At 35.6% G+C, this 23,220-nt stretch overlaps 1 protein-coding gene across 1 annotated transcript in view; it reads left to right on the forward strand.

Moving 5' to 3' along the window:
• Nucleotides 1-5,646: 5,646 nt before the first annotated feature.
• ANKRD10 (ankyrin repeat domain 10) overlaps nucleotides 5,647-23,220 on the forward strand; it is a 30,349-nt gene continuing 12,775 nt past the window's right edge. Inside the window, exons 1-2 of the mRNA XM_010184919.1 lie at nucleotides 5,647-5,811; nucleotides 14,047-14,138. Of these exons, the coding sequence (XP_010183221.1) occupies nucleotides 5,647-5,811; nucleotides 14,047-14,138 (257 nt within the window). The remainder of the gene's footprint in view (nucleotides 5,812-14,046; nucleotides 14,139-23,220) is intronic.

Here is a 23,220-nt window from a genome sequence, read left to right on the forward strand (position 1 = left end):
GGCAGCGACGGGAACGACCCCTTCTTCGCTGCCTCCCCGGCCAGCTGGCTGACAGGCGGCCACGGGTTTCGCAGCCGGGCTTTCAAAAGGCGCCCGGGTCACCGGCACAGGGCGGCGGGAGCCAATAGGGAGGAGGAGGGGCAGGGGGCTCCTCCCACGCTGGCCCCCTCCAGACTTCCCAGCTGGGGTGACCCCTTCCACGCTTCCCTGCTAACCCCCCCATGTCGCGTTTCGTGCTTTGTCTACAGAGTCTAGTCACGGTCCTTATCCTCAGACTCCACACCTGGAGACTGTTGTTGTGGTGCCTCTGTTATGACTACGGACTCGTTAGGAGTTCGGGAAGAAGATGCTTGTGCTTATAAAGCACTCCTCTGTTGCCTACTGTATGACAAATAAATTGTAGTTTATATGCGTGCAGATAGAGGTATTGAAGTAACTGCGTTGGCATCATTGCAATGCAGAAGAGATCAAAACCTCAGAAGTAGCTGCGCTATAGATGTTTCTCGATTCCATGGACGGAGCTTTGTATTTAGCTGAAAAGGAGCATTTGCTTGGCCTGTGTTCCCAAAACCTCTACAACCTTCACTTTCTTTTGAACCTTAAGTATTAAATACTACAATGCTCTTTCTAAGCTGACAGGCAGTCTTTGAAGCCATGTTATATGAGAACCCTAGTACCATTTTCAAAGTAAATGTGTTCATAAATGTCCTTTGTTGGATTGACAAACTTCAAAACGGGAATTATCAGCTATTTAGGAAACTGAAAAATGGAAAAAAAATAATCAAGTATTTGTAATGTACCTTTCTTCTGTGGCTTATCTCTAACTTCAAGTCTTAAGATGAGTGGTATCTTAATTTCTTCATTTTATGTAGGCCTTTCCTGTTTATAATGCAGTGAGCCTTACCAGCCTATGCAGACTTCCAGCCTAGAAAGTTGGGTTTTGTTTTGTTTTGTCCTCATTGATTTGTCTGGTTTGGGATTTTGAGGGGTTTTTGTTCTTGTTCTCCTTTCTATTTCCAATGTATTTCTATTTGTTTATTGATTGCGTGCTGGAGAAGGAAAATTAATGTCCTTAGGCAGTTGTCATGCTTTGTGAAAGTACAGTAAGAGGTGGTTTCTAAACATTTAGTGATTTTTATCTGCAGTGCTTGTTTGAGAAACATTTTAGAAACGTAGTGAAATAGTCCTTTAGTCTTAAAAAAACCCCCAAAAACCTTCCCAAAAAACCAAAGCCTAAGGCTTTATCTCTTCAGAAAGAAGCTAATAATCTACACTCAGGGGGGAAAAAAAAGTGGAATGCCTTAAATTTGGTCATGAAGGATACTAATTTGGCATTAATTTTCTGTTTCCTTTTTCCATCTCCTGAGAATTTATCTTCATGACATGTTTGTGGTAGTCTTGCTTTTGTCTTTCAAGCGTGTATGTTGTTTTTTTCCTTTAAGCATCTTCAGCTTCCTACTAGCCATGCTAGGTTATGTGGGTTTTTGTGTACATTCTGTGAGAGAATGAAAATAGAACTAAAAACAGTTAACAAAGGGTACAAGTCAGTCTCCAAGATACTGTATTTGTATTTGCCATGCTCATTCTTGGGTATTGGCAAAATTTGATACATGGTGGTTGTGGTGTTGCTGCCTATAAGGGTGAAAAGTCTGGCAAGTGAAATGAGACTTGCAAAGATGAGATAGGCTATAAATGGGCTTTATACCACTTTGCATATATGTACTTTCCTAAGAACCTAGTGACAAGGTCTAGCAATTTCAGTCTGTGGAAGTTATCTACATGCTTTATAGTTTTGTTAGGTACTGTTCCTATCTCTGAGTCAGAGACTATACAACGCACTTGAAAAAGTTACGGTAATGTAATTGGATCCCAAATTGGACTGACTTTATATTTGTGTGGTATAGTTATACTTTTACCTTTCAACAGTTAGTAGGTGGTTGCCAGCAGGGAAACAATAGCTGCTCTTAAAGAACATTCATGTGCATGTCATATGTGCTTATTTGTATTTTTTCCAAATTCGGATTAATCAGAACTTCAGATTGAGAGTTCTTCTATTTCTCAAAGTATCAGAGTTTTAAAACATTAGTTTTTGTAATGTTCATTAGTAGTTACTGAACAAGATTCTTCATTCACTTGTTTTTCTTGATTTTTATGGGGTTTTCACTCGTTTGGCACGTTCCTCCTGAGAGAAATTAAATGGCAACAGAACACTTCAAGATTGTCCTTCTGATACCGGGCCATTTAGCAGCGTGGCCCACCAGACATGTATCAGTCCTAACTGTAGCTCTGCAGGGGGCTGACGTGACAAAACTGATTTAGTTCCTTTCAGGAAGAAGTCCTTGTGGAACAATTTCTTGTAAGCAGTGAAATCTAAAGGAGTTCGTACACATGCAGCATCAGTCTAGGGTTGGTGAACTTTAGCAGTATAGAAGTATTTCTTTCCCTTTACCTGTTGCAGAATTTGAACATTGGTACATTGTTATATCAAAGGGCAGTACAAAATCATTTTAGAACAAAGCAATGTAGAACTACATTCTGGCATGCAGCTGTAGATGTGCTGCAGTAAGGCAGTAGCATCAACAGTCAAGTTCTATTAGAAATGAATGTGTGAAAGAGGAAAGAGCTTTTTTGGGGGGTAAATACTGATCTAATACTAATAAAAATGGAGTATCTTAAGACTGAAAATGAAAACACAGTATTTTTGAATAGCTTACTCTGAAACACACTTGTACAACTTGCAAGTAATAAATAAAATACTAGCAAAGTCAATTGAAAATTATAGATAATGCAACCAGTGTTTTTGGCTGTAGTCTCTGGATTTTTGACAGTATGGACCTCCTTTTAGAGATAGGAGAAAGTTCAGATTTACTTGTTATGTTGAGTATCTGTGGTGGAGTTTATTTTCAAGATTTTTTCTGACTGCAGAGAAGTGCTCATACCCTAAGATATAAATTAATACCCATTAGAGTTGCTGTATTCCAATTAGAGTTAATTATATAGTGCCCTAAATTACCCTGGCATTCTGCAGATTTCCAAGAAGATGGGTCATAATGTAAAATAGTTAACAATCTAAAAAGCTATCGGAGAGAGAGAAAATGAAGGGCTTGTATAAAGGAATGAAGTTGCTGTTAATTCATTTTCTTATACTAACCTTAATTTCACCACTTACCCATGTGTTTTTATTTTCTCTGACCATATCTATTTGCTTGTGTTCTTCTACTTTTATTTTTGCCATTTGACTGTTTACATTATAGGAAGCAAAATAGTAGTAAGTACATTCTGTTTCTTTTGGAGGAAAAGTAGTACTGATAAGTGCCTGTCTCTTCCTTGGTGTTTTGCCAGTGTTGTGGCCTGTGTGGAGGTCTGTCTGTCTTCCTCGTTAAATAAGTTCAACCTCTGCTTTAGGTATAACAATACAGTGAAAAAAAAATCTGCTAAAAGGTTATTTAATGAAAGATTTGTGTGTACTAATTTCAAGCATAAAGAATCAAGTGAAATACTGTTTTTCATTATGTTGACTTTTCCTATCCACAGTAGTAATTTACCTCATTCTTCCTTAATGTTGGAAGAAGCAGGTCTTTCTGGCACCCATGATGCAGAAGACCCATGCTTCCAGCTTTTAATGGGATGAAATGTTGTCTTCATTGTTAAAGCCCTGCAAGAGATAATTAAAAAAGCACACAAGAAAAAAGAACATTTAAACATGAACTTTTATAGATAGTCATGATGTGTAGCCATCTTATAAAGCAGATTTAAACAGTGCAAGATCACACTGGTGAACCAGTTCCAATGTTTTCCCCCTTTCCATTGATGGATTGTAATGCCTGTCTAGTTATAGAAATTCTTTCAGCCCAGCATCTGTGCAGGATATATTATTCTTTACTGAAGTTGTAATGCTTGTCTGAAAGTAATTTAAAATTAATTATATTAAAAGTCTATTGTTTTTAAAACTAGCTGAACTTTCTTGTTTAGTTAAAGTAGAGAAAGTTCCTGGTGTAGCTGGAGGTTTTTTCCATCACATTGCTTATTAATAATTAGTAATACTAATAATTATTAAAGGTTAACAGCAATATTAGGAGTGCTAGCATGTGTTCTCCAAGGAAGGTCTCTGATTAGCAAATATAAAATGTATTTGGATATTCTAACACTAGAATTAAAAAATTCCTACACTAGTTTTTTATTATTTTTTAACTAAAAGTTGCTTTTGAAAAGGTACTTTTTTATAATGTTGAGATTTATAGAGCTAGATTCATTAATACAGCAATATTTCAGTTACCCTCACTCTTAGATGTTTGTCATGTAATTAGTGAATTAATGGTACATCTGTGTCTAGTGTAAAGTTCATTACAGTCCAAAAAAGTACTTTTTTTTTATACCCTATGGGATAGGGTTCATTTGTGTTTGAACTATAGCGAGGAGGAAACAATTGGAGTTCACAATGTATTTGCAAAACTAATATAAAATATTTCACTAAAGTGGTTGGTACTTTCATCTCATGTGTGTAATTCATCAAAATCAGGAATTTACAGGTTAAAAAAAAGAATGAGAGACTGACATGCAGCAGTAGAGAAGAACGCTGGAATTGTAATGTTTATGCTTCTATCTGTAAGCAAGCTGCCAGCTGACTTTCTGATGCTTTTTAATTACTCCTTTATGAACAGATTATTTCATAGTTGTGGTATGGCTAACGAACGTTCTTTGTGTGAAAGACTGACCAGTAGATTTTTGTTTTATATGAACCGATGCCCTGAGACAGTGCAGTGCAGCTTTTGTTTTGCTGTTGCGTGTGTGTGTGGTAGTGGTTGTTTTCTAACATCAATAAGTTAAAGCCTAGACTAAACTGTTTATTTTAGCATAGTGCATTCCTTTTCTTATCAACAAAAAGACAATGTTATTGTGTGACAGGAAAGGAGCTTTTTTTTTACTGTTTTTGAAAGCTGAGGTCACAGCTGCTGTGGCTTGCTTAGCTTCTACAAATGTTATGTTATGAACATCTAAAAATAATAGCTTGATATCTGATGCTTCTATTTAGTATGACAGGAAAATAAAGTCAGAATATAGTGTGACAAAATACTGCTATTTTTTAGAACAAAGAGAGCTTCTCTTTTTTTGATATTGCCACAGACATGCAACCTGTTTTGTTTTTAGCAGCTCTTCAGCTGTAATGTAAATCATTAAAGAAACTTTAAATCATATTTTTCTGATTAACTTTCCTCTAAACTATTCTGAGAAAACATCCATGTATCTCCTAACAACACTTTGTTTTGGCAAACATTATCTAATAATGTCTGTTTAGTATCATGTTTGCAGCTCTGCTGGATCAGAACTCTTTCTCCTTAATGAAAGTGAACCAAATAGCTCTTGTAGTCTACTCTGAGGTATTTGTGCCCTCGTTTCCCCCATCTCGAAAATGAATGTTGGAATTTGGATTTGGGGGTGAGGTTTAAGTACTTATCAGGTATGGCCTATGGCCAAAGGAGGAGGGAGTATAGGGAAGAGGGGGTAAACACTAATGTTCATGGTTTCTCTTGTTTTGCATCCATGTAGCTTCACTGGTAAGTTTAATTTTTCTAGGGTTTATGTATTTACTTAGCACATGCTAATTGTCATAGCACATCTGTGTAACATTTTTGGTTTTATTCCCTCATGTCTTTAAAGCTGGAGTGCCTAATGCAGTTAGTAAGAGCTGGAGCTTCTGTAAATGCCAGTACAACACGTTTTGCTCAAACACCAGCCCACATTGCTGCTTTTGGAGGACATCCACAGTGCCTGAATTGGTTGATTCAAGTGGGGGCCAACATAAACAAGCAGGTATGGATTCATGCATATTTCGTGTCTGCATATAGTTTTGGAAGGTGTGTCCTGATCCCTTTTCACTACATCTGTGATCCCTACATTCACATACAGGTACATTATTTTTAACATCAGCTGAAGTCAAATGACTTAAGTATCAGTTATAGACCATTTTAGTTATAGTAGAGATAAAACTAATAAATAGCATTTAAGCCACTTAAAGGTTTGGAGAACATTTGTTTTAGGAATTGACATCTTGCTACTTGAACAAAATTATATTCTACTCTGGTATTGGCAGCATTAGCAAGTGCTCTGATACTGTAATGCTTCTTTGGGGTCGTGGGGAGGAAAGACTAGTGAGGAACAAATTATTAAATGTGTTAAGAACTGGAAAATTTACTTTTACATACAGAACCCATGAGACCTTTGTGGTACTTCATGATTTAATCGTACATCTAAATAGTAAGGTCTGCCATGGTTTTTGAGTTGTATCTGGTTTCATACTGTTCTCCTTTCTAGATTACTTCCAAAGCTTTTCTAGTCACTTCGTGCAAATAGATCAGAAACATGTACTTTACTAACAAAGAATAAATGAGTGATTTTTTTTAAATAACTTTCCATTACTTTTACTGTAAGTATGGATAATGATTTATTTAGTAGCAGAGAGTGCACTAATATAGCAAAAGTCCTGTAAAGGACTGTTGTACTCTGGTACAGTAACAGAATCAAGTGCCTAAAACAATCATACTTTTGGAGAAAATGTTTGCAGTACCAAATAGATCTATTAAATATGCTGGGCATACATAATGTGTGCCTTTATAACAGTACTTAAAATTATTATAATATTATAATATTCTATGAGAATAATTAATACTACAGCATATGCATTTACTAAAAGCTGTAGTAGAGCACAACATCTGTAAAATGTCTGGTCTCTTAAATCTTGCATCATACTTAACTTACAATATTTAATGGCCAGACTGTTTTGTATGCAATAAAGTTAAGCTAAGTCTGGTGAAGAGCTTGAGCATTTGCATTTCTAGAGTTTTTGGTTCTTTTTTAAGCTATGCAAAAATAAGAAATGGGGAAGTTTGTGTTGAGTTTTCAGAAAGAAGGCTGGTGCATTGAGAACAGCTGTGAGACACCAGGAGAATTGTAGAAACAATGAAGGTGACTGGATGCAGAGGCTCTAGAGTGCATCTTCTCCTTGATACCTGACAAAAGTAACTTATGCAATAAGATATTGCTGCGTAGTAGTAGAATCTTCAGAAGAGAAAATACAAGAACTATAAATGCATCTGGAGACCAGGTAAGAATATAAAGAAATGGTGATTAGAGAGGAAATATGGCATGCACAGAATAAAGATGTACAAATATCTGCTAAATGAGAAGAGAAGAATGAATGACAGTGAATGAATGAGAAGAATGAAAGTTTCCAACTGTAAGGATAAACAGAAGAACTGACCAGTGAGATTGAAATGGAGTTGAAGAACAAGCTTGCTGCCTTGGAACATGACGGGGGGAAAAAAGTCACATCTAGTGAGAGATTCTAGCAAAGAAGAAAGTAGCAGCTAGTCCCCAAAAGAAGAGCAGAAGAGTGCAGAGGGATCTCTTCATAGGCTGAGGGCAACATGCAGATGACTGTAAAGGAAAGCAGAAGGCAGTATGATAAGTGGTTAAAGGTAGACAGGAAACTCATTCCAGCTTAAAGAAGTCACCAAGACTAGCCAGTGACTCAGGAGTCTTTATATTGATGGCGTATGACCAGAGCAAATCCAACTAATAGATCTGTGGTCCTCCACAGGAAGGAAGAGTGTTGTAGTTATCAAGTTTTCAAACAAGATAGTGGTGATAGTATCCTATAGACTCTTAAAGGTAGATGTAGGTATTGACAGGCAAAGGACACTACTGTAGATAGTACTGAGAGTTGACTCTGTGGAAGCCTTGAATGTTGGTAGTGGTAGGCTCAAGTTACACTTGAGTGTAATAACCTTTTTGTCCTCACAGAATATTAATTGAATATACAAGAAGTATTTTAGATTTGGTTCAATGATAAAAGGAGATAGCTCTGGTTAATTTAAACAATAGCAGAAAAAAAATCTTTAAAGCACTTTATTAGGATGCAACTGGTCAGTCACACTGGTTTCACATGCATGAGCACTGAAAGCTAGACGGTGTGCCTTGCTGATACCTATGGCAGCAAACTCATCCCACAGATATTTGGAATGTTTCTATACATGGCTATGTAAAGCATAGTGCATGCTTTGCTCTCCCCAGTTCCTTCCAGCCATTTGTTGTATCGCAGTCAAATTCTAGTATTCTTGTTTGATTTGAACTGCTTAATAAATGATCTTGGTTCCTTATTTAACTTCCAAGCACTTTCAGGTGATCATCTAGGGCTTCCACCCACACTTCTGAGCTTTTGGAGCACTATTTCCTGATGTGTATTTTGTTTATTCCTTCCAGCTCGCTGACTGATGCTGTACTTCAGACAGACATAGTCACTGGCTAATGCTTGTGTGAGGACAAGTGTTCCATGGACACTGGATACAAAACACATGCTGAGAAAGATCTGGGAATACTTGATATTTAAAGTAGTAAAACTTTCCTTCCAAACTGACTCCTGGTCATTGGCTACAGACTAACCCATCATCTCTGGAAAAAGAAAAGGATAGCTTCTGAAAAGGAATCCACTCGAGTGTCTCAGTCTTAACGTAAACCTCCGGTACTCAGTAGAATTTGCATGCATGCTTTCTCATATCTGCCCTGAGGTACTGTATTGTAGCCCATGCCGCCTGCCCTGAAGTTTAGGAAAACTTGAACATGCATATTTCTGTGCTGGTGACAGTTGCCCAGGACACTTCTCAGGTAGCAGCAATGAAGTACAGAGGCTGAAAACTGCTTGTCCCAGCTGTACCTTGCTCCCCAAATAAGTTCTGTGAGTATATCCTGTGATGCCCAGCCCTCTTGTATAACTGTATGTGCTGGCAAGAACCATCTGTCTCTCTTTATGATCAGTGGGCAGTTCTTTTTCCCCAGGATCACCATAAACATTCACAGGAGAAAGCTGAAGTGCCAAGCAATGATCTGCCTGTTTCTACCCAGCACTCAAGAAAATGTACTGAGTTTTTTTTCTCAGTGGGCAGTGCCTGCTCATAGTTCTTATTAATGTGACTCAGGACCTGTGCTTGGCTAACTGCCTGCTCCAGTTCACTGAAACAGTGCAAAGCAATTATACTGCTGCTTTCCCTGAGATTTTTTTCTGATGCTTTATCCATGTCACAACGCAGATTGATTCTGTGCTGTTGTACATATTAACTTCAAATAATCATGAGTACTCTTGATTAAAAAGCCTGTTACTTAATTTAAATATATTTTCCCTCTAGCCTCAGCTTATTAAACATTTCCATTATATGTTGCCTGTGTCAGTTGACCAAAAAAAATCATGTGTGGTCTGCCTTGAAAAGAAGGGCTAAGAAATACTGCATCATCACGGGTGATGCAGACTTACTTTTTGTCCAGCCAGTTACCATCATGTGGCAGTGATAGCAGATAGATTTATGAGAGTTAGACTACCCGTGCTAGCAAGAACTGTAAACAAACTGATATCCTTGGGGAGGAAGAAAACACTCCTTTGGTATGTTAGTTTTGTATTTTAAACAATTTGAACTAAATCCAGCTAAAAATATTCTATCAGTTCTCATCTGTGCTCAAAATTAAAGAGGAGAAACCATCAAGAATTCAAAGCATTTTTTAGCAAAGAATGAGGAAAAAATACTGTTTCCCAGCTTCAACTTCTTGGTTTCAGAAAGGGTAGGGTGGTAGGTCTGAGAAACTTGAACAACTTTTGAAAATGTGATCGGCTGATAGAAACTGCAATTCAGTCATTTGAGTTAAGGAATGAAGTTAGTTTATATTTCTGTCTTAGATACCCATACTAGAACTGTTTTACAAGTGCTTGTGTAGTGTTGAGGTTTAACCTTGCTAGGCATCTATGCACCACACAGCTACTTCCTCATTCCCTGAGCAGTGGGTTGAGGGAGAGAATTGGAAGGGAAAAGTGAGAACTTGTGGGTTGAGAAAGACAGTTTGATAGGTAAAAAAAGAAATGAAGAAAAACAAACCCAAGAAAATTAAGTGATGATGATTTTTTAAACCCTATAGCACAGCCAAAAAAATCCCACAGTTGCTTACCACTAGCTGACTGATGCCCAGGCAGTCCCCCAGCAATAGCAGCCACCCAGCTTTTCTTGCTGTGTGTGATGTCATGGTATGGGATATTCCTCTAGTCAGTTAGGTCAGTGGTCCCAGCTTTGTCGCCTCCCAGCTTCTTGAGTGTCCCCAGCCCACTGATAACTAAAATGTTGGTGTATTAACACCACTTTGGTCACAAATTCAAGACAGCACCATACCAGGTACTACAGAGAATATTCGCTCTATTCCAGCCAAACCCAGTATGCAGAGTTATAAGCTTTCAGTGTAAATGTGTGTGGGGGCTCTTTGTTTTAAAAATAAATATTTACAGGTAAGTTAACATTTTTGTTTTGTTTTTTTAATGAAATGGTTATAAATATACCGGGGGTGAAATTAACTGAATCATATCCAGTGACTTGGAACTTGAAGAGCAAAATGGGAAACTTACTCTTAAGGTTCATCTGGAAGATTTAAAGCCAACAGAAATCTGGATCCCAGAAAGAGAAAACAGAATAAAAAATGGCTTTAGACCAAACTGAAAAAAATAACCACATATAAAAGAGGTCTGAGAATAAGCAGAGAGTTTGAGAAAAATACTGCTACTGGTTAGTAGGGAAGATGTCTTTTGAGGTTAAGCAGCATAATGAGGAAATGTAAACTGATTAATCAAGCTGAGAGAGATTTACTGAGGGGAAAAAAGTAAAAGGCTCTTCAGCCACATAAAAAGAGAATAAGGAAAGAAGCTAGATACTTGCTCAGAAAATGAAATAGAAATCAGAGGTAATCTAGTCATGATCCTGAGCTATTGAGAAAACTGTCCTTGTCTTTGCAAAGGATAGCCATGCCTCTCCAAGGGAAAGGAGGAAGGTGTTTGACAGCAGCATTGAGCTGAGAAAAATAAATGTGCCTATGGTGCTTTTTTACTCTTTGTCATCTCTTCAGGAGCACTCTACACAAAATGCTTGGTCTCTACAGAAGCAGACAATGTCTTGAACGCTAAACTAATAAAACTTAATTGGTCTTTCTACTCATTTATTTACAATGTGACGTCTGGATTGTGAGGTTAAATTTGGGTTGTTGGTGCAGTGGTTACATCAGAAAGGTGAAGGGGAACCTGAAAAGTGCTCTAGATATGAAAGACCAGTACAAGTTACTGATGTTTCCCTTCCTGCAATATTATTACAGAAGTGATTATATAAAACTGAAGCACATATGGGAACTGAGGACAATTGGAAGCATTATGAGGTATTATCAAGTATAATTAGGAACTTGTAGGACCCCTCAAAATAAAATAACTTGGTTTGTTCCACATAGCCAAAAACAAGATAGGGAAGTGATGTCTTATGCGTGACAACGTGCTAGTAATCTACTGCTCTCAGAAGTTTCTTGGAAAAACCTGTTTGTTTTTTCTGTTTGGCACCATCCATTTAAATTGTTGAATCAAAACAGGATAGTTCTGGGGCTCACAGAGTGCTTTATTTTCATCTGTACGCATCATTTTTAGATGTGTTGAAAAATGAGTGAACTTTAAAGCCATTTTTCAGTGAGAGGATTTTTTTTTCCTTTTGGTCTAGCTTATAACCCCAAGAGAATTTCTTGTTTGTAGAGCTAGGAGACTATATCAGTGCAAATAGATTTGGTCCCACAGGAGATCTTTAAGAGAAAATAACATTAATGATAACAAATTTAGGTGCTGTAATTAAAATGAATGCTATAAAAGTCTAAATCAGTATATTCTGTCATTCTCTAAGTATTTTCTCAATTCTTCAGCTTTTAAGAAACACAGTTTTCTGGGCCAACTGTTAAGACATATATTCTCTTCTGAGTTACTGACCTTTCTCTGGCTGTTGGTGACAGGATTGTTAGCTGCTCTAAGCACAGCTTATTCTTGTATTGCAGTGGTGAGAAGTCCTTTTGCAAAGGTATTTTTTAATCCTTCTAGTGTTTCCCCACAGCATTACTTCATACTTTAGTTCTCTAGATTTCCATGTGGGCAACATGGTAGGTTTATGGGGCTAGTAAAGGCTTTTGTCACCTTCAACTTATGCATGGCTAGTTGAGCTAACTTTTCCTAAACTAAACTTTATATTGACTGATTATCTTTTAAGTTAGGGTTGGGACTGTAAATACTAACACTGAACGAAAGAGGCAAATAACTTCTTTTTCTACACTGTTACTTCTAACAAAAGGCAGAGGGAAATCAAACAGTAACAAAATGATGAATTGAAGACGGCTTCCATGATGGGAAAATGTATTACACCATGAAGAAAATCTTCCTGGATTAATTAGTGCCAAATGAATTTGTGTATGATAGTTGATAAAATTGTGTCCTCTGTTAAACATCTCTATCTTCTTGTAACTTCAAGAAAACTTACAGATAGGAGAATTTATTTAAACTTCATTGGAAAGAAGTCTTCTATTCATCATCTACAGTCAGTCATTTTGGGCTATATAGCTGTTTTCTAATCACTAAGGACTCCAAGAAGTTTTCTACTCTCTTTTTATCTCCAAATTAAGTGTCAGCTTTAGCAATTTTCCTTAGTTTATAAGAGTGTGAACTGTCCGGTACTATTACTGTTACTGCTGAGAGTGCGAGATGGTTCACTGATTGACTGAATATGTCTTTTAAGTGCTGGTGAACTGGCTTACCCATAGTGAATTTGTAACTGGTTACAAAAATATTTAACCATAAATAAAATTGACAAATGGAAAACTGAGGGTATGTAGCGTGTGGTCCAAAATTAATCTTCAGGTTATATTTACATAGTCTAAAAGATGTGATTTAATTTTTCAGAAGCTTTTCAAACAATTTAATACAGTTGTTACCTTCTGTCAATCAAGGTAGTATGATCATACTTTTAATATATTCACATTTCAAATAGAGCTAAAGTATAACCAGTACCTGTAGAGTTAGGTCTGAACACCATTGTGTATGAAGACTGGCGAGTTAGTAAAGGTACTGTGTTACTTTTATAGCTAGTGTTGATATTTTAATAAAAGGAATGAGGAAGCAAAAATGAGGCACATGCAGTTAGAACATGTTTAATATCAATGGAGCAGATAAGTGAAGCCTCAAAAATTTGGAGGGAAAGAAAGAGGGTAGGGAATAAAGGGAAAAAAGCTGGCTATGCATTGGAAGTGTTGAGGACTGTAACTAAATTACATAACAAACCTGTACTGAACACTTAACGTCCTACTTCAAGGCAATATTTCATTTCAGATTCTTCTCTGTGGCTCTGAATACTGATGGTTAATTGCAAGTAATGAATTTCATCTGCAGCCTGTACATCACAATGTGTGGAATTTACCTGCTGCTTCCCAGTTGCATTTGTAAAATTGCTGTAGATTCTCCCTATTATCTATGAAGGTAGTTTGTAGAGAGGGGTTGCCTGAAAAGCAGTACACTGCTTCCAGTATATTTTTAACAAAATACAAAAACATGAAACAATTGCATGTGCAGGTTGACAATGGAATATAAATGGATAGTCAGAAAAGAAAGGCATGTAAGGACATGAGTCCATCTGTATGTCTTGGGAGAGATCTGGCCTGTCCTGTGAGCTCTGGGCATACTTAAATTATAGTAGAGTTATGCTTATGGTGAGTATTGATGGTGCAATACAGTACTGCGTGTGTCAGCAAGATCTGAAAGCAGTACAGTCCCATAAACTTGGCCATGTTGCTTCTGGGTTCAGGATGGCTTGCTCAGCCCAACATACTGGGAAACAAGTGCTTAGGAAATAAGGGTGTTAGATTAATTTGTTACGGTGGTTTATGTTGTAGGGGGGTTTAACAAGTTTTGCTGAATATGACTCTGCTGATTGCCTAGTTATTGGATGAGCCTTATCTCATGAATTAGATGGCCTTAGCATTATTTCTTGTTAAATATCTAATGTACATGACAAGCCTACTGGAAACTTTAATAGTAAAGTACCTGATGCATTTGCTAGCTAATAATGCTGCTTTTATATATCTGCTTTCTTGATTAAAGTGAGTAATGTGAAAATAAGATTTTACTTTCTAGAAAGATTACGCTTGACAAAATGTAGTTTGTCTTTACAGGATTATGTTGGTGAAACTCCTATTCATAAAGCAGCACGGTCTGGTAGTATGGATTCCATAAGTGCCCTTGTGGCTCATGGTGCGCAAATAGAGTAAGTGAGGTATTTTTTTTGTTGTTGATTGTTGTGTGTTTAGATAACTAACTTAGACCAGTAAACATAGATACTAATGTCAGAAAAAAAGTCAAAACAGCAGACACCTGATTAAAAGACAGCTAGACATGTTCAACTGTAATGAAGCTCAAAATGTTTTGCATGTCTAGTAATAAAGTCTATTTTACTTAAGTGATACCATTGTTCTTCATTAGCAATGCATTTATATCAGATATATTAAAATATTTATCAGACTTCTGTCAGATGACCCTGAATTGTACACTTTATGTAGCATGTAAATATTTTTTACAACAAGTTTACACCTTGCACTGGTGAATAAATATAGAAAACAATGCAAAAGTAACATTATCTGCAAAATAGCATCGCACACAGTTAGTTTAATACTGTTTGTTAGTATATTATGTGTTTGCCTTGTTAACTTTTTTCTTTAAAGGTTTATGTACTGCAAAAAACATTCAGAAAATCTCACAAACTTTTGCAACTTACAGCATGGACAAAATGGATGCAGTTTTCACCTAGAAATGTTGAGTATAAGCTCTGTGGCTTATAATAATGTAAATACTTTAGCACTTTGTTTTAATTAGAACTAGCCTTATTATCTTTAATGGTTACTAGTTACTGTATTTTAACCTGCAATATGAAACTTTTAAGTTGTAAGTGAAATAAGAGTCATGTAGTTAATTTCTTGTTTTACCCTTTGGTTTCCATCTTACTCTTTTTGTAATGCTGCCCTGATAAATCTACCATAAAATTTAACTCTTTCAGTGGTATCATAGAGTATTCAGGAAATACAGGACCTTTTCAGTTAATAGTAATGAACAAATTGCTTTATATGAAGAGATTGCTTCATAGAAAAATGACACTGAAATAACTTATGCAGCTGTCTCAGTTAATGACAAGTTCATTAAATCAGTCTTAAAATTATGAATTCCCATTTTGCACTCACTTTCAGATATCTTAAGATAAACTTGGATTTGAATTTACTGTGGAATTGAGCAAACCTTAATTATCGTCATCAATTAGTATGTAATCTTGTGATTTTTACGAAGTATCCAATCAAAAGAGAAGTTGTGGAACTGCATAAGCAATATGAAATGAGTGAGTTAAGAGCCAGATGTAAAGACGAGGGTGTGTTACATCCACAGGACTTTCAAAATAAGTAGCTGAGGGTGAAGATGTGGCTGCAACTTTTAAGATACAGATCTGAAAGTTTACTTTTTAAATGTCATATTTGCAAGCCACAGGCAAAACATTTCTGTAAAACTTGAGTAGTTTCTGCCTTTGACCAAAGCAGCAGAAGTAGCGTAGGTTTATAGCAGTTTTAGTGAACAGGAAATAATTTGAATTCTCAGTTTTCTAACTCTGAATTCCATCTGTGTTTCAGTAGGATAGACTTGTCACAAGTTCTATAGGTAATTAAGTATCAGATCCTATACAGGAAATCGTAAAATCAGGAATGAAAATGCAATAGGCTGGTGGAGCAACGCGTCTTTTAGAGGATCAGAACTTGGCCCTGTCACCCAAGAGAGCTAGCTATTGACTGTTTGGAGTGAGGACTTTTTGCCATAGAATGTAGTTTCCAGGCTTAATATGTTAAATTAGGCCAGATCCATGTATAAGCTTTTTACATTGAATGATTTTTGGATTATCTGGGTTTGAAAACTGGCCTCATATCTCCAATGGTTATGTTGATTTCCTGATTTTTGTATGATCCTGAAAATGTAGATTCTCTGAAAGTTTTGAGCTCTTTATTTTATGGCTTCAGTTAGAAGAAAAGGAGAGGGAGTTTTATCCACATCTTTGAGTTACTTGTATATATTAACTGAAATGATAATTGACTATAGAAGACCAAGGCAAGAATTTTGTTAAATACAGAACTAAGCACTAACTAGAACTAAAGTGCTGATCTGTACTGATGGTGAATATAACCTTTTTAATGGGGATCAGATCTTATGATCCTATTTTTACTTTATTTCTTCATACAGTTATGGTATCAAAATCTAGTTATGTGAAGACGCAGAGGATATCCCTTGTGACTGCAAATAGTCAAATATACTGCTTATACCTGCTGTTTATAGTATATATCAAGTATTGCACCATCCCTAGTTTTTTATAGAAACTAGAACAGGGATGTTAAGATTTCATTATTACACTAACACTAGTAATCAGTAGTGTAATATTGCAAGAAATGTATTTTTTTTAGTGATTATTGAAATACTGCTGTTAAAATGAAGTAACTTGAACTAGTGTAGTCTTTGATATCAGTGTTTACTATATTTCTACTTTATTTACTCCTTTGGTTATATTGGAAGCCAAAGAATATTAATAACAGTCCAGTAAGGATAAAAATCAGAATTTTAGTTTGAATAAAATTGCCTCACTTGACTTGTTCTAGTTTCCTGTATTTCAGGCTTTTACAGGCTTTTAGTGTATTGCTGTTACAGAGAAATACAGTATGTTGCAGTCGCTAAATTTCATGACGTTGTTGCATTGTTTTCCTAATTGATGAGAGAGAATTTGGGTCTCTATTCCTGTGTAAATTTTTAATAATATTAAATAGTAACTGTACCCTAGTGAAAATATTTTGATTTTTTTGTGGTATTTACCTTCTCATTTTAGCTGAAGCATATTCTGTGCACAGTATGTCCTACAGCCATAAAAATGGTTGCTCCACTAACTATGGTATTCATGGACCCTTGAAGAGGGGGAAGCAGGTGGTCACAATGTCCTCATATGAGTGAAAAGGTTTGCTGTGTAACTGACTTTTTAATGTGGATAGTACCTTTTAAAGTATCCATAATAACTGCTGGATTTTCACTAAAAAGCATAATTATGCGATTTATGTATAGTTGTGTATTATTTCTTGTGGTTACAAACAAATGTTCACAGCTCTTTATGGAGGAAAAGCCTTCTTGGTGCCATGTTTTTTTTTGCTCTTTTACACTATTTTTTGAAATGCTGGGTATTAATATAGATTGCATCACAGCATATATATAAAAATATAAAATTCAGCTAGAAACACAGGACACTATTGATTTTAAAAAACAGTAATAACCAGATGCAGCTATTAATTACACTGATTCGAACTTCCTCCTGTTTCACATCCATTTTCATGCAGTTCACTTGTGCGTTGTGTCCACTTACTTCTAAATAAAAATTCTTCTGCAACTGTCATTTGAACAGCTCTGTGTTCCTTAGTGTCTTCATTTAGAGCTAGTAGAGAAATTTCAAACACTGTATTATCCCTGGATGAAAAGAAGTGTAGCCTGAGCGATGGGATGTGGATCCAATTGAACACAAGTACTTGCCAGCTTCAGAGTTCAGTTTTTATATGGAGATGCTTGAATGGTAGCATAACTTCTTATTTGCCTGCCAGAAATCCTACAGTTTTTTGAAAAATTTGTTTGTATACTGTGATGGGATGTTCAAGGCCCCAGAAAGATACTTTCCTTTCTGGTTTCTTATACTCTGGTCTGTAGGTTTGGGGAGAGTAACTGACATGCTGGGATAAATATACCAGTACATCTGTTTCTACCAGATGACAGGTTCATGTCGTGATGTTGATTTAGATTAGCCAGACACTTCAGCCACTTTCTCATTAAAGCTGTCTTGCATTCATTTGAATGTGTAAATTCACTCCTCCTATAATGTCAGAAACATCCTATCTCTGGTATTTAGTTTTTCAGCAAAAACTTTATTCTCATTCTTTGGCAGTATCTTAATTTTAATTCTCCTTTGCAAATTCATGTATCACAAACTGCTTTTTATTTTTAAAAAAAGCATCATTAATTTCTTTTTTCTTCTGCACAGAATCCAATCTGAATTTTTTTAGTGCTGCTGGATTAGCCCTTTGAAATTCTTGTAATACCTTACTGTTTGAAGTCTGTTTCACATTTTAATTGAGACCACTCCTGTGATATCTCAGCTTTGGTTTTCTCATTTGTGCTTTCAAGACTTCTTGACTTTCTGAAATGCAGTCACCTTTAGTGAAGAGACAAAGAAAAGCAGTGTGTAGATTTGAAGATAACACAGAAATTGGCCATTCTTTTATGATCTAAACCCACAGTTCCTTTTCGGTCTTACATAGCCTGTTCTCTTGAAGGGTCTTAGGGTTCAGAGATTTCCTCCATTAGTTTCTGGATTTCTTCCCAGTTTCTTAAAATCTTAGCAGATACTTGTAGGTTTTTAACATTTGCTTGTTTTTCTTAGCTAGCTAACTTATCTACCAAACTTCTATTGAACTGCAGTCCATTTCTGGTGTTAACTTAGGAAGGGGAATCTTTAGAAGCTGTACTGCTACATTGATCCAGGGTAGAAGAATCAACATCTTATTTTCTTACAGTCATTAACCTCATCTTGAGAATAATGCTTCAGGTTCTTATTGATTATTTGTTTAGGAATAGGATTTAGGTGCTTTTTCAACAAAGTGGTTCTTATCTGTTAATTGGTAAATATAACCTTTTTGGTACTTTTCAAAACTCATACCACTTCATACATGATTCATTTTGCAGATCTGATTGCCTCCTCTCCAGGTAGCAGTTAAACTGCTGGATTAACTAGTATTGTTACATTATTAGGCAGTACAGTATAGATGAGAGAAAATGTGGCTATTCTTGTTTAATTATATATAAGAGACATTTTAATGGCCATCATGTAGTCTTTTTGTAGTGACCATTCTGCAGTATGGAAGCTACAGGTGTTAGGCTTCATTCTTCCTTTCCTGCCTTATATAAATCCTTACGGAAAGGCAAAGTCAGAGTGCTTTTTACATTTCAGTGGTGAATCTGGAGAAAAATATAAGTTGAAAAAAACTGTTTTGTGAAGCTCAAAGTGGTTTTATGCACTTCAGTGGTTTCTTAATCCGAAAGATCTTTTGTCTGCTTGAGTAAGAGCATCAAGTTATTTTTGTCACAAAATAAAATTTTGTGTAGCTTTATAGTCTCCCTCTCCATGCCTATTATGGGAAAATAATGAATCCATCTAATACCTTTAGTTCTTTCATTCTTGATTTACCACTTTTCTTTAGTTTTATTCCTAAGCTCTTCCTATCCATGCTTTTTGTACTAAATCTCTTGAACTTTTTCATGTTTGGCACGTTTGAGAGAAGCTTGCTTTCTTAAATTTTCTGATTCTAGGCTATCATCTGTTTTTCAGTTGGTATGTTGAAGAGAAATAATGTGATTGTATTTGCTATTAGAGGCATCTTGGCAGAATCTGCATTGCAAGGCTGTTTATCCTCTCAAGCCAGAGTTTGCAATGAACCATTCCTTAGTAGTCTTCCATAATGCTTTCCACATCGTAAGCAACTTCATCTGCAATTCCTGGTCTGTTTCTGGAAGCATGATAGCAATAGCAATGATAGTTCTCATTTTCATAAAGCTGACTGCCTAAGTAACTTTTGTGTTGTCTTTGGATTTAAAGTGGCTGCAGTTCTAAAAGGATGCTTGTTTGGCATTCATTTTTGCTAGCGATTTAGTGGGGGTTGGACTAGATGACCTTTAAAGGTCCCTTCCAGCCCAAAACAATCTATGGTTCTATGAACACATTCTATGAAATACTTTAATTTTAATAGGAAAGATCTCTTCTGTTATGCTTTATTGCAATCAGACTTGTTTTGAGAGTTATGATGTTCTTTCATGCCTGCCTTTTGTGAGTTGTGTTTAGGATTCACTTCTAATGCAACTAGAAGATTGTTGATTGCTGATACCAGGCAAAGTCAGATAGGCCTATCTTTTTCAGGCAAAAGTTTACTTGGAAATGTGAATGATTTCTACAGGAGATACTGAAAATCAGAGTCCAATGTTTGATGTCTTTCTTAAAGCAATACAGATGGAGCAATAAATCACCACCTGATGGTGATGCTTGTAGTAATTCCAATGTTTCCTACCATGGTTAATGGATTATTTCTTCTGCCAGCATTTGCTCAGTTGTGAGTTGAAGTATCGAGGAGCTGATTATAGCTGCATAGATCAGTGAACCTTGATTTTCAGTGTGAAAAGAAAAGAGCTTCCTTCTTTCCAGTGTATTCACCTTGTTAAAATTTTGGAGGGTGTTCTGAGAGACACTACCATTGTTTTTAAAAGTCTAAATTAATTTCAGCTGCCACATGTTTTATTGTGAAATGAAAACTTGGCACCAACTTGTGCTTTTGTAGATGCCCAGTATATAATTCTAGCATGAATTTTTATAGCTGTCTCCAGCAGTGACACACGTCTATTTAGTTAAAAATATTTTTCTCTTAGTATTTGGAAAAAAACCAAAACATTTGAAACTATTTCACAACTTTTGTATTTGGACACCAAAGGGTTAAAACACTTAAAGTTTTAGTATTTTAAAATCATTTTGCTTTAGAAATTTTAGACTAGCATACTGATGTTTGTATAGGAAACGTTTTTTCTCACTGTGGGCGTTTTAGTGTTCTGATCTTTTTTTCTCTTTCTTCTTTTGTTTTGTTTTAATCCTTGTATCTGCTAATTTTTGTATAGGAATAGTTACTAATTCTTTTGAGATACGGCCTACTAAATTTAAAGTAATTGAAGCCATGAGTTGACCGGTAATTTTAATCCATTCTATATAAATTTCAGTGAAGAACTGACAAATTGGTTTCAGGATGAAGTAGTAATGCTTTAAAGGCATAAAAGGCTTAGTATCTTGTTGTTAAGGTGGTCACATGATAATGGCTTACATATTGAATAATGTGCTACAGCACTTTATGTATGTTAATGTAACTTTTAATCTTAATGTTGCCTGCAAATATGTGATCCCTTATGATATAAGTTTCCTGTTTATGCACCATTGCCCGTTTAAATCAAACAGAAGATTCTGAAACTGTAAAAACTACACATGTCAATGTTTTACAGCTACGTAATTCGAATTGACTTGATTTTTTCAAGTAATCCTAGAAAGGGGGAGCATTCCATATAGAAACTGCTGAAACTGCCACAGGTGCTTCTCCGAAAACCTTACAGTTGTGGCATTGAATGTTCAGTATCGCTTCCTTTCTGCACACAAGGCATACTGTTGAGGTATTTGTTGCGGTGATTGGTTTTAATGCTAATCTAGGAATTCAGATATAGAATCTATAGATTTGCATGCTTTGCTTACCCTAATTTACAATTATCTACATTTTTATTTGTAAACTAACAATAGATAAGTTGAGATCAGTATTTTTTAACAGATATTACATTGATATACGAAAACTGTGGTTTATTTTCTTAGATTGTCGCATGGCATTAACAAAAACACAGTGAGCTGTAGGTGGTGTAATCACTATTTGAAATTAAACATTTAGGGGATTTTTTACATATATGAATGGTTTTTTGAAAAGTATTTAATGTTTCTTTTATAGCAAACATTTGTTTTGTTTTTCAAGGTATGTGACATTATAAGTGGAAGATGGTATATTTCAAATGTATTTCTGTGTTAAAGACACATAGAAATGTACTTGCTTTTTCCCTCCAATAAGTACAAAAAATGAGTTGAAACAAGTTAGAATCAAGTTCTAAGTAAATACAGTATAATTTATTTATTTTTTCTTTCTATAGCTCCTTCTAAGAGTACATTTTGTAAATTATCTTGAAGTAAAACTTCCTTACACAAATGTAGTTATATTTAAACAATGCAAAATTGTGTTTTGTTTTTTGTTAGTTTCTGTAACTTAATCATAATGGAAGTGTCTTGCATATTTTTTTGAGAGCTTGCCTCAGATTTTTTTCTTTCCAAATTGTGGTTACATTGAAATAATAAAAACGTCGTCCTGAACTGAAGCTAAACTGAAAGTTAACTTCATGTTTCTGTTCATCAATCCTATTTGGTCAGATAATGTATTTCTCTCTTGTTTTTGAGCAACAATTGAATTGCTCTCACAACCAACATTTTTAAAAACATTTCAGAAGAAGGAAAAATCTAAACATATATGCTTCATCAGTGTCCTCTTTATAGCCACTTTGATACCAAGACTTTCAGACAAAATGGGCTTTTTAAATGGGAGTTCTGATGATGTCGACCGAAGGGAGAAAAACAGATTAAACAGAAAGTCCTCTTCATGTCAAGATTAGTCAGGTTTGAAGACTGCCTGTGGACATCACTTGATGGAAGAAGAAAAATGTGTTTATAAGTATTGCTCTGAGCACTGCAGAAGGTGTGCCAATAAATGTATATACAAAAGTCAGAGCTTTAACTCAATATAACAGTGCATATTTTGAGTTTATAAAACATCTGCCACTACAGAACAATTCAAGTGTTAAATGTAATCTGTCAAGGAACTTCAAGATCGCCTACTTCTACTCATCCGTATCCAGACTTTGCTCAACTTTTCCGATTGTTTTTTTTTCTGTTTAGAATAGCAATACAATATGAAAATGTATCCTTCTGATTACATTTGTTGTCTCTTGCTTTGGAGTTAGCATCTCATACTTCTGTACTTCGAGGAAAACAATAGGTCTTTATCATTCCCAGCTCCTGGATTTTAGCCTACAAGAAGGCTCTGAGGGTAAATTAAATTATGCTTCATGATTCTAATTTGTTTCTAGTAATAAGAATTAAGTGGAAATAATGAATAAACTATAAAGCAAAAAAATACTGCTAAGAATCTTAGCAGGACTCATTTGTTCTTCAAATATTTGAATTGCTTTGGGAATGATGCAAGGTATGTGTTTTTTAAGCATAGAATGAACTGACTTTCTGACCACTTCCAAAATGCATTAAAGTTAAGTAAGGAATTTTTTTACCATTTGTCAATTCAAGCCTTCATGTGTGTTCCTGTCTGGAGTAGGTGCCAAAAAGGGAATTGTATTTTCAGAGCTTTAGTTTTCAGTGTCCTGTCTTCAGTTTTTCCACTTGTTTATGTAGCTGCACTTAGCTATTTAGAGATGTCTTTGGTTTTGTGACTTTTTTTTTAACTGGAGGGAGAGGAAATTAAGTTTTTGGAGCACAGCTATTTTTTTTTGACAGTAATTAGGCCAACCTTTAGAAAATACTGCACCAACTCAATATTGTTTTATGAAAACTGACTAATCATAAAATGCATGTAACTTCTCAAGGCTTAGCCTGATTTTCTTTT

This window comes from Mesitornis unicolor, unplaced genomic scaffold (genome assembly GCF_000695765.1).
Source record: "Mesitornis unicolor isolate BGI_N332 unplaced genomic scaffold, ASM69576v1 Scaffold46505, whole genome shotgun sequence".
Lineage (NCBI taxonomy): Eukaryota > Metazoa > Chordata > Aves > Mesitornithiformes > Mesitornithidae > Mesitornis > Mesitornis unicolor.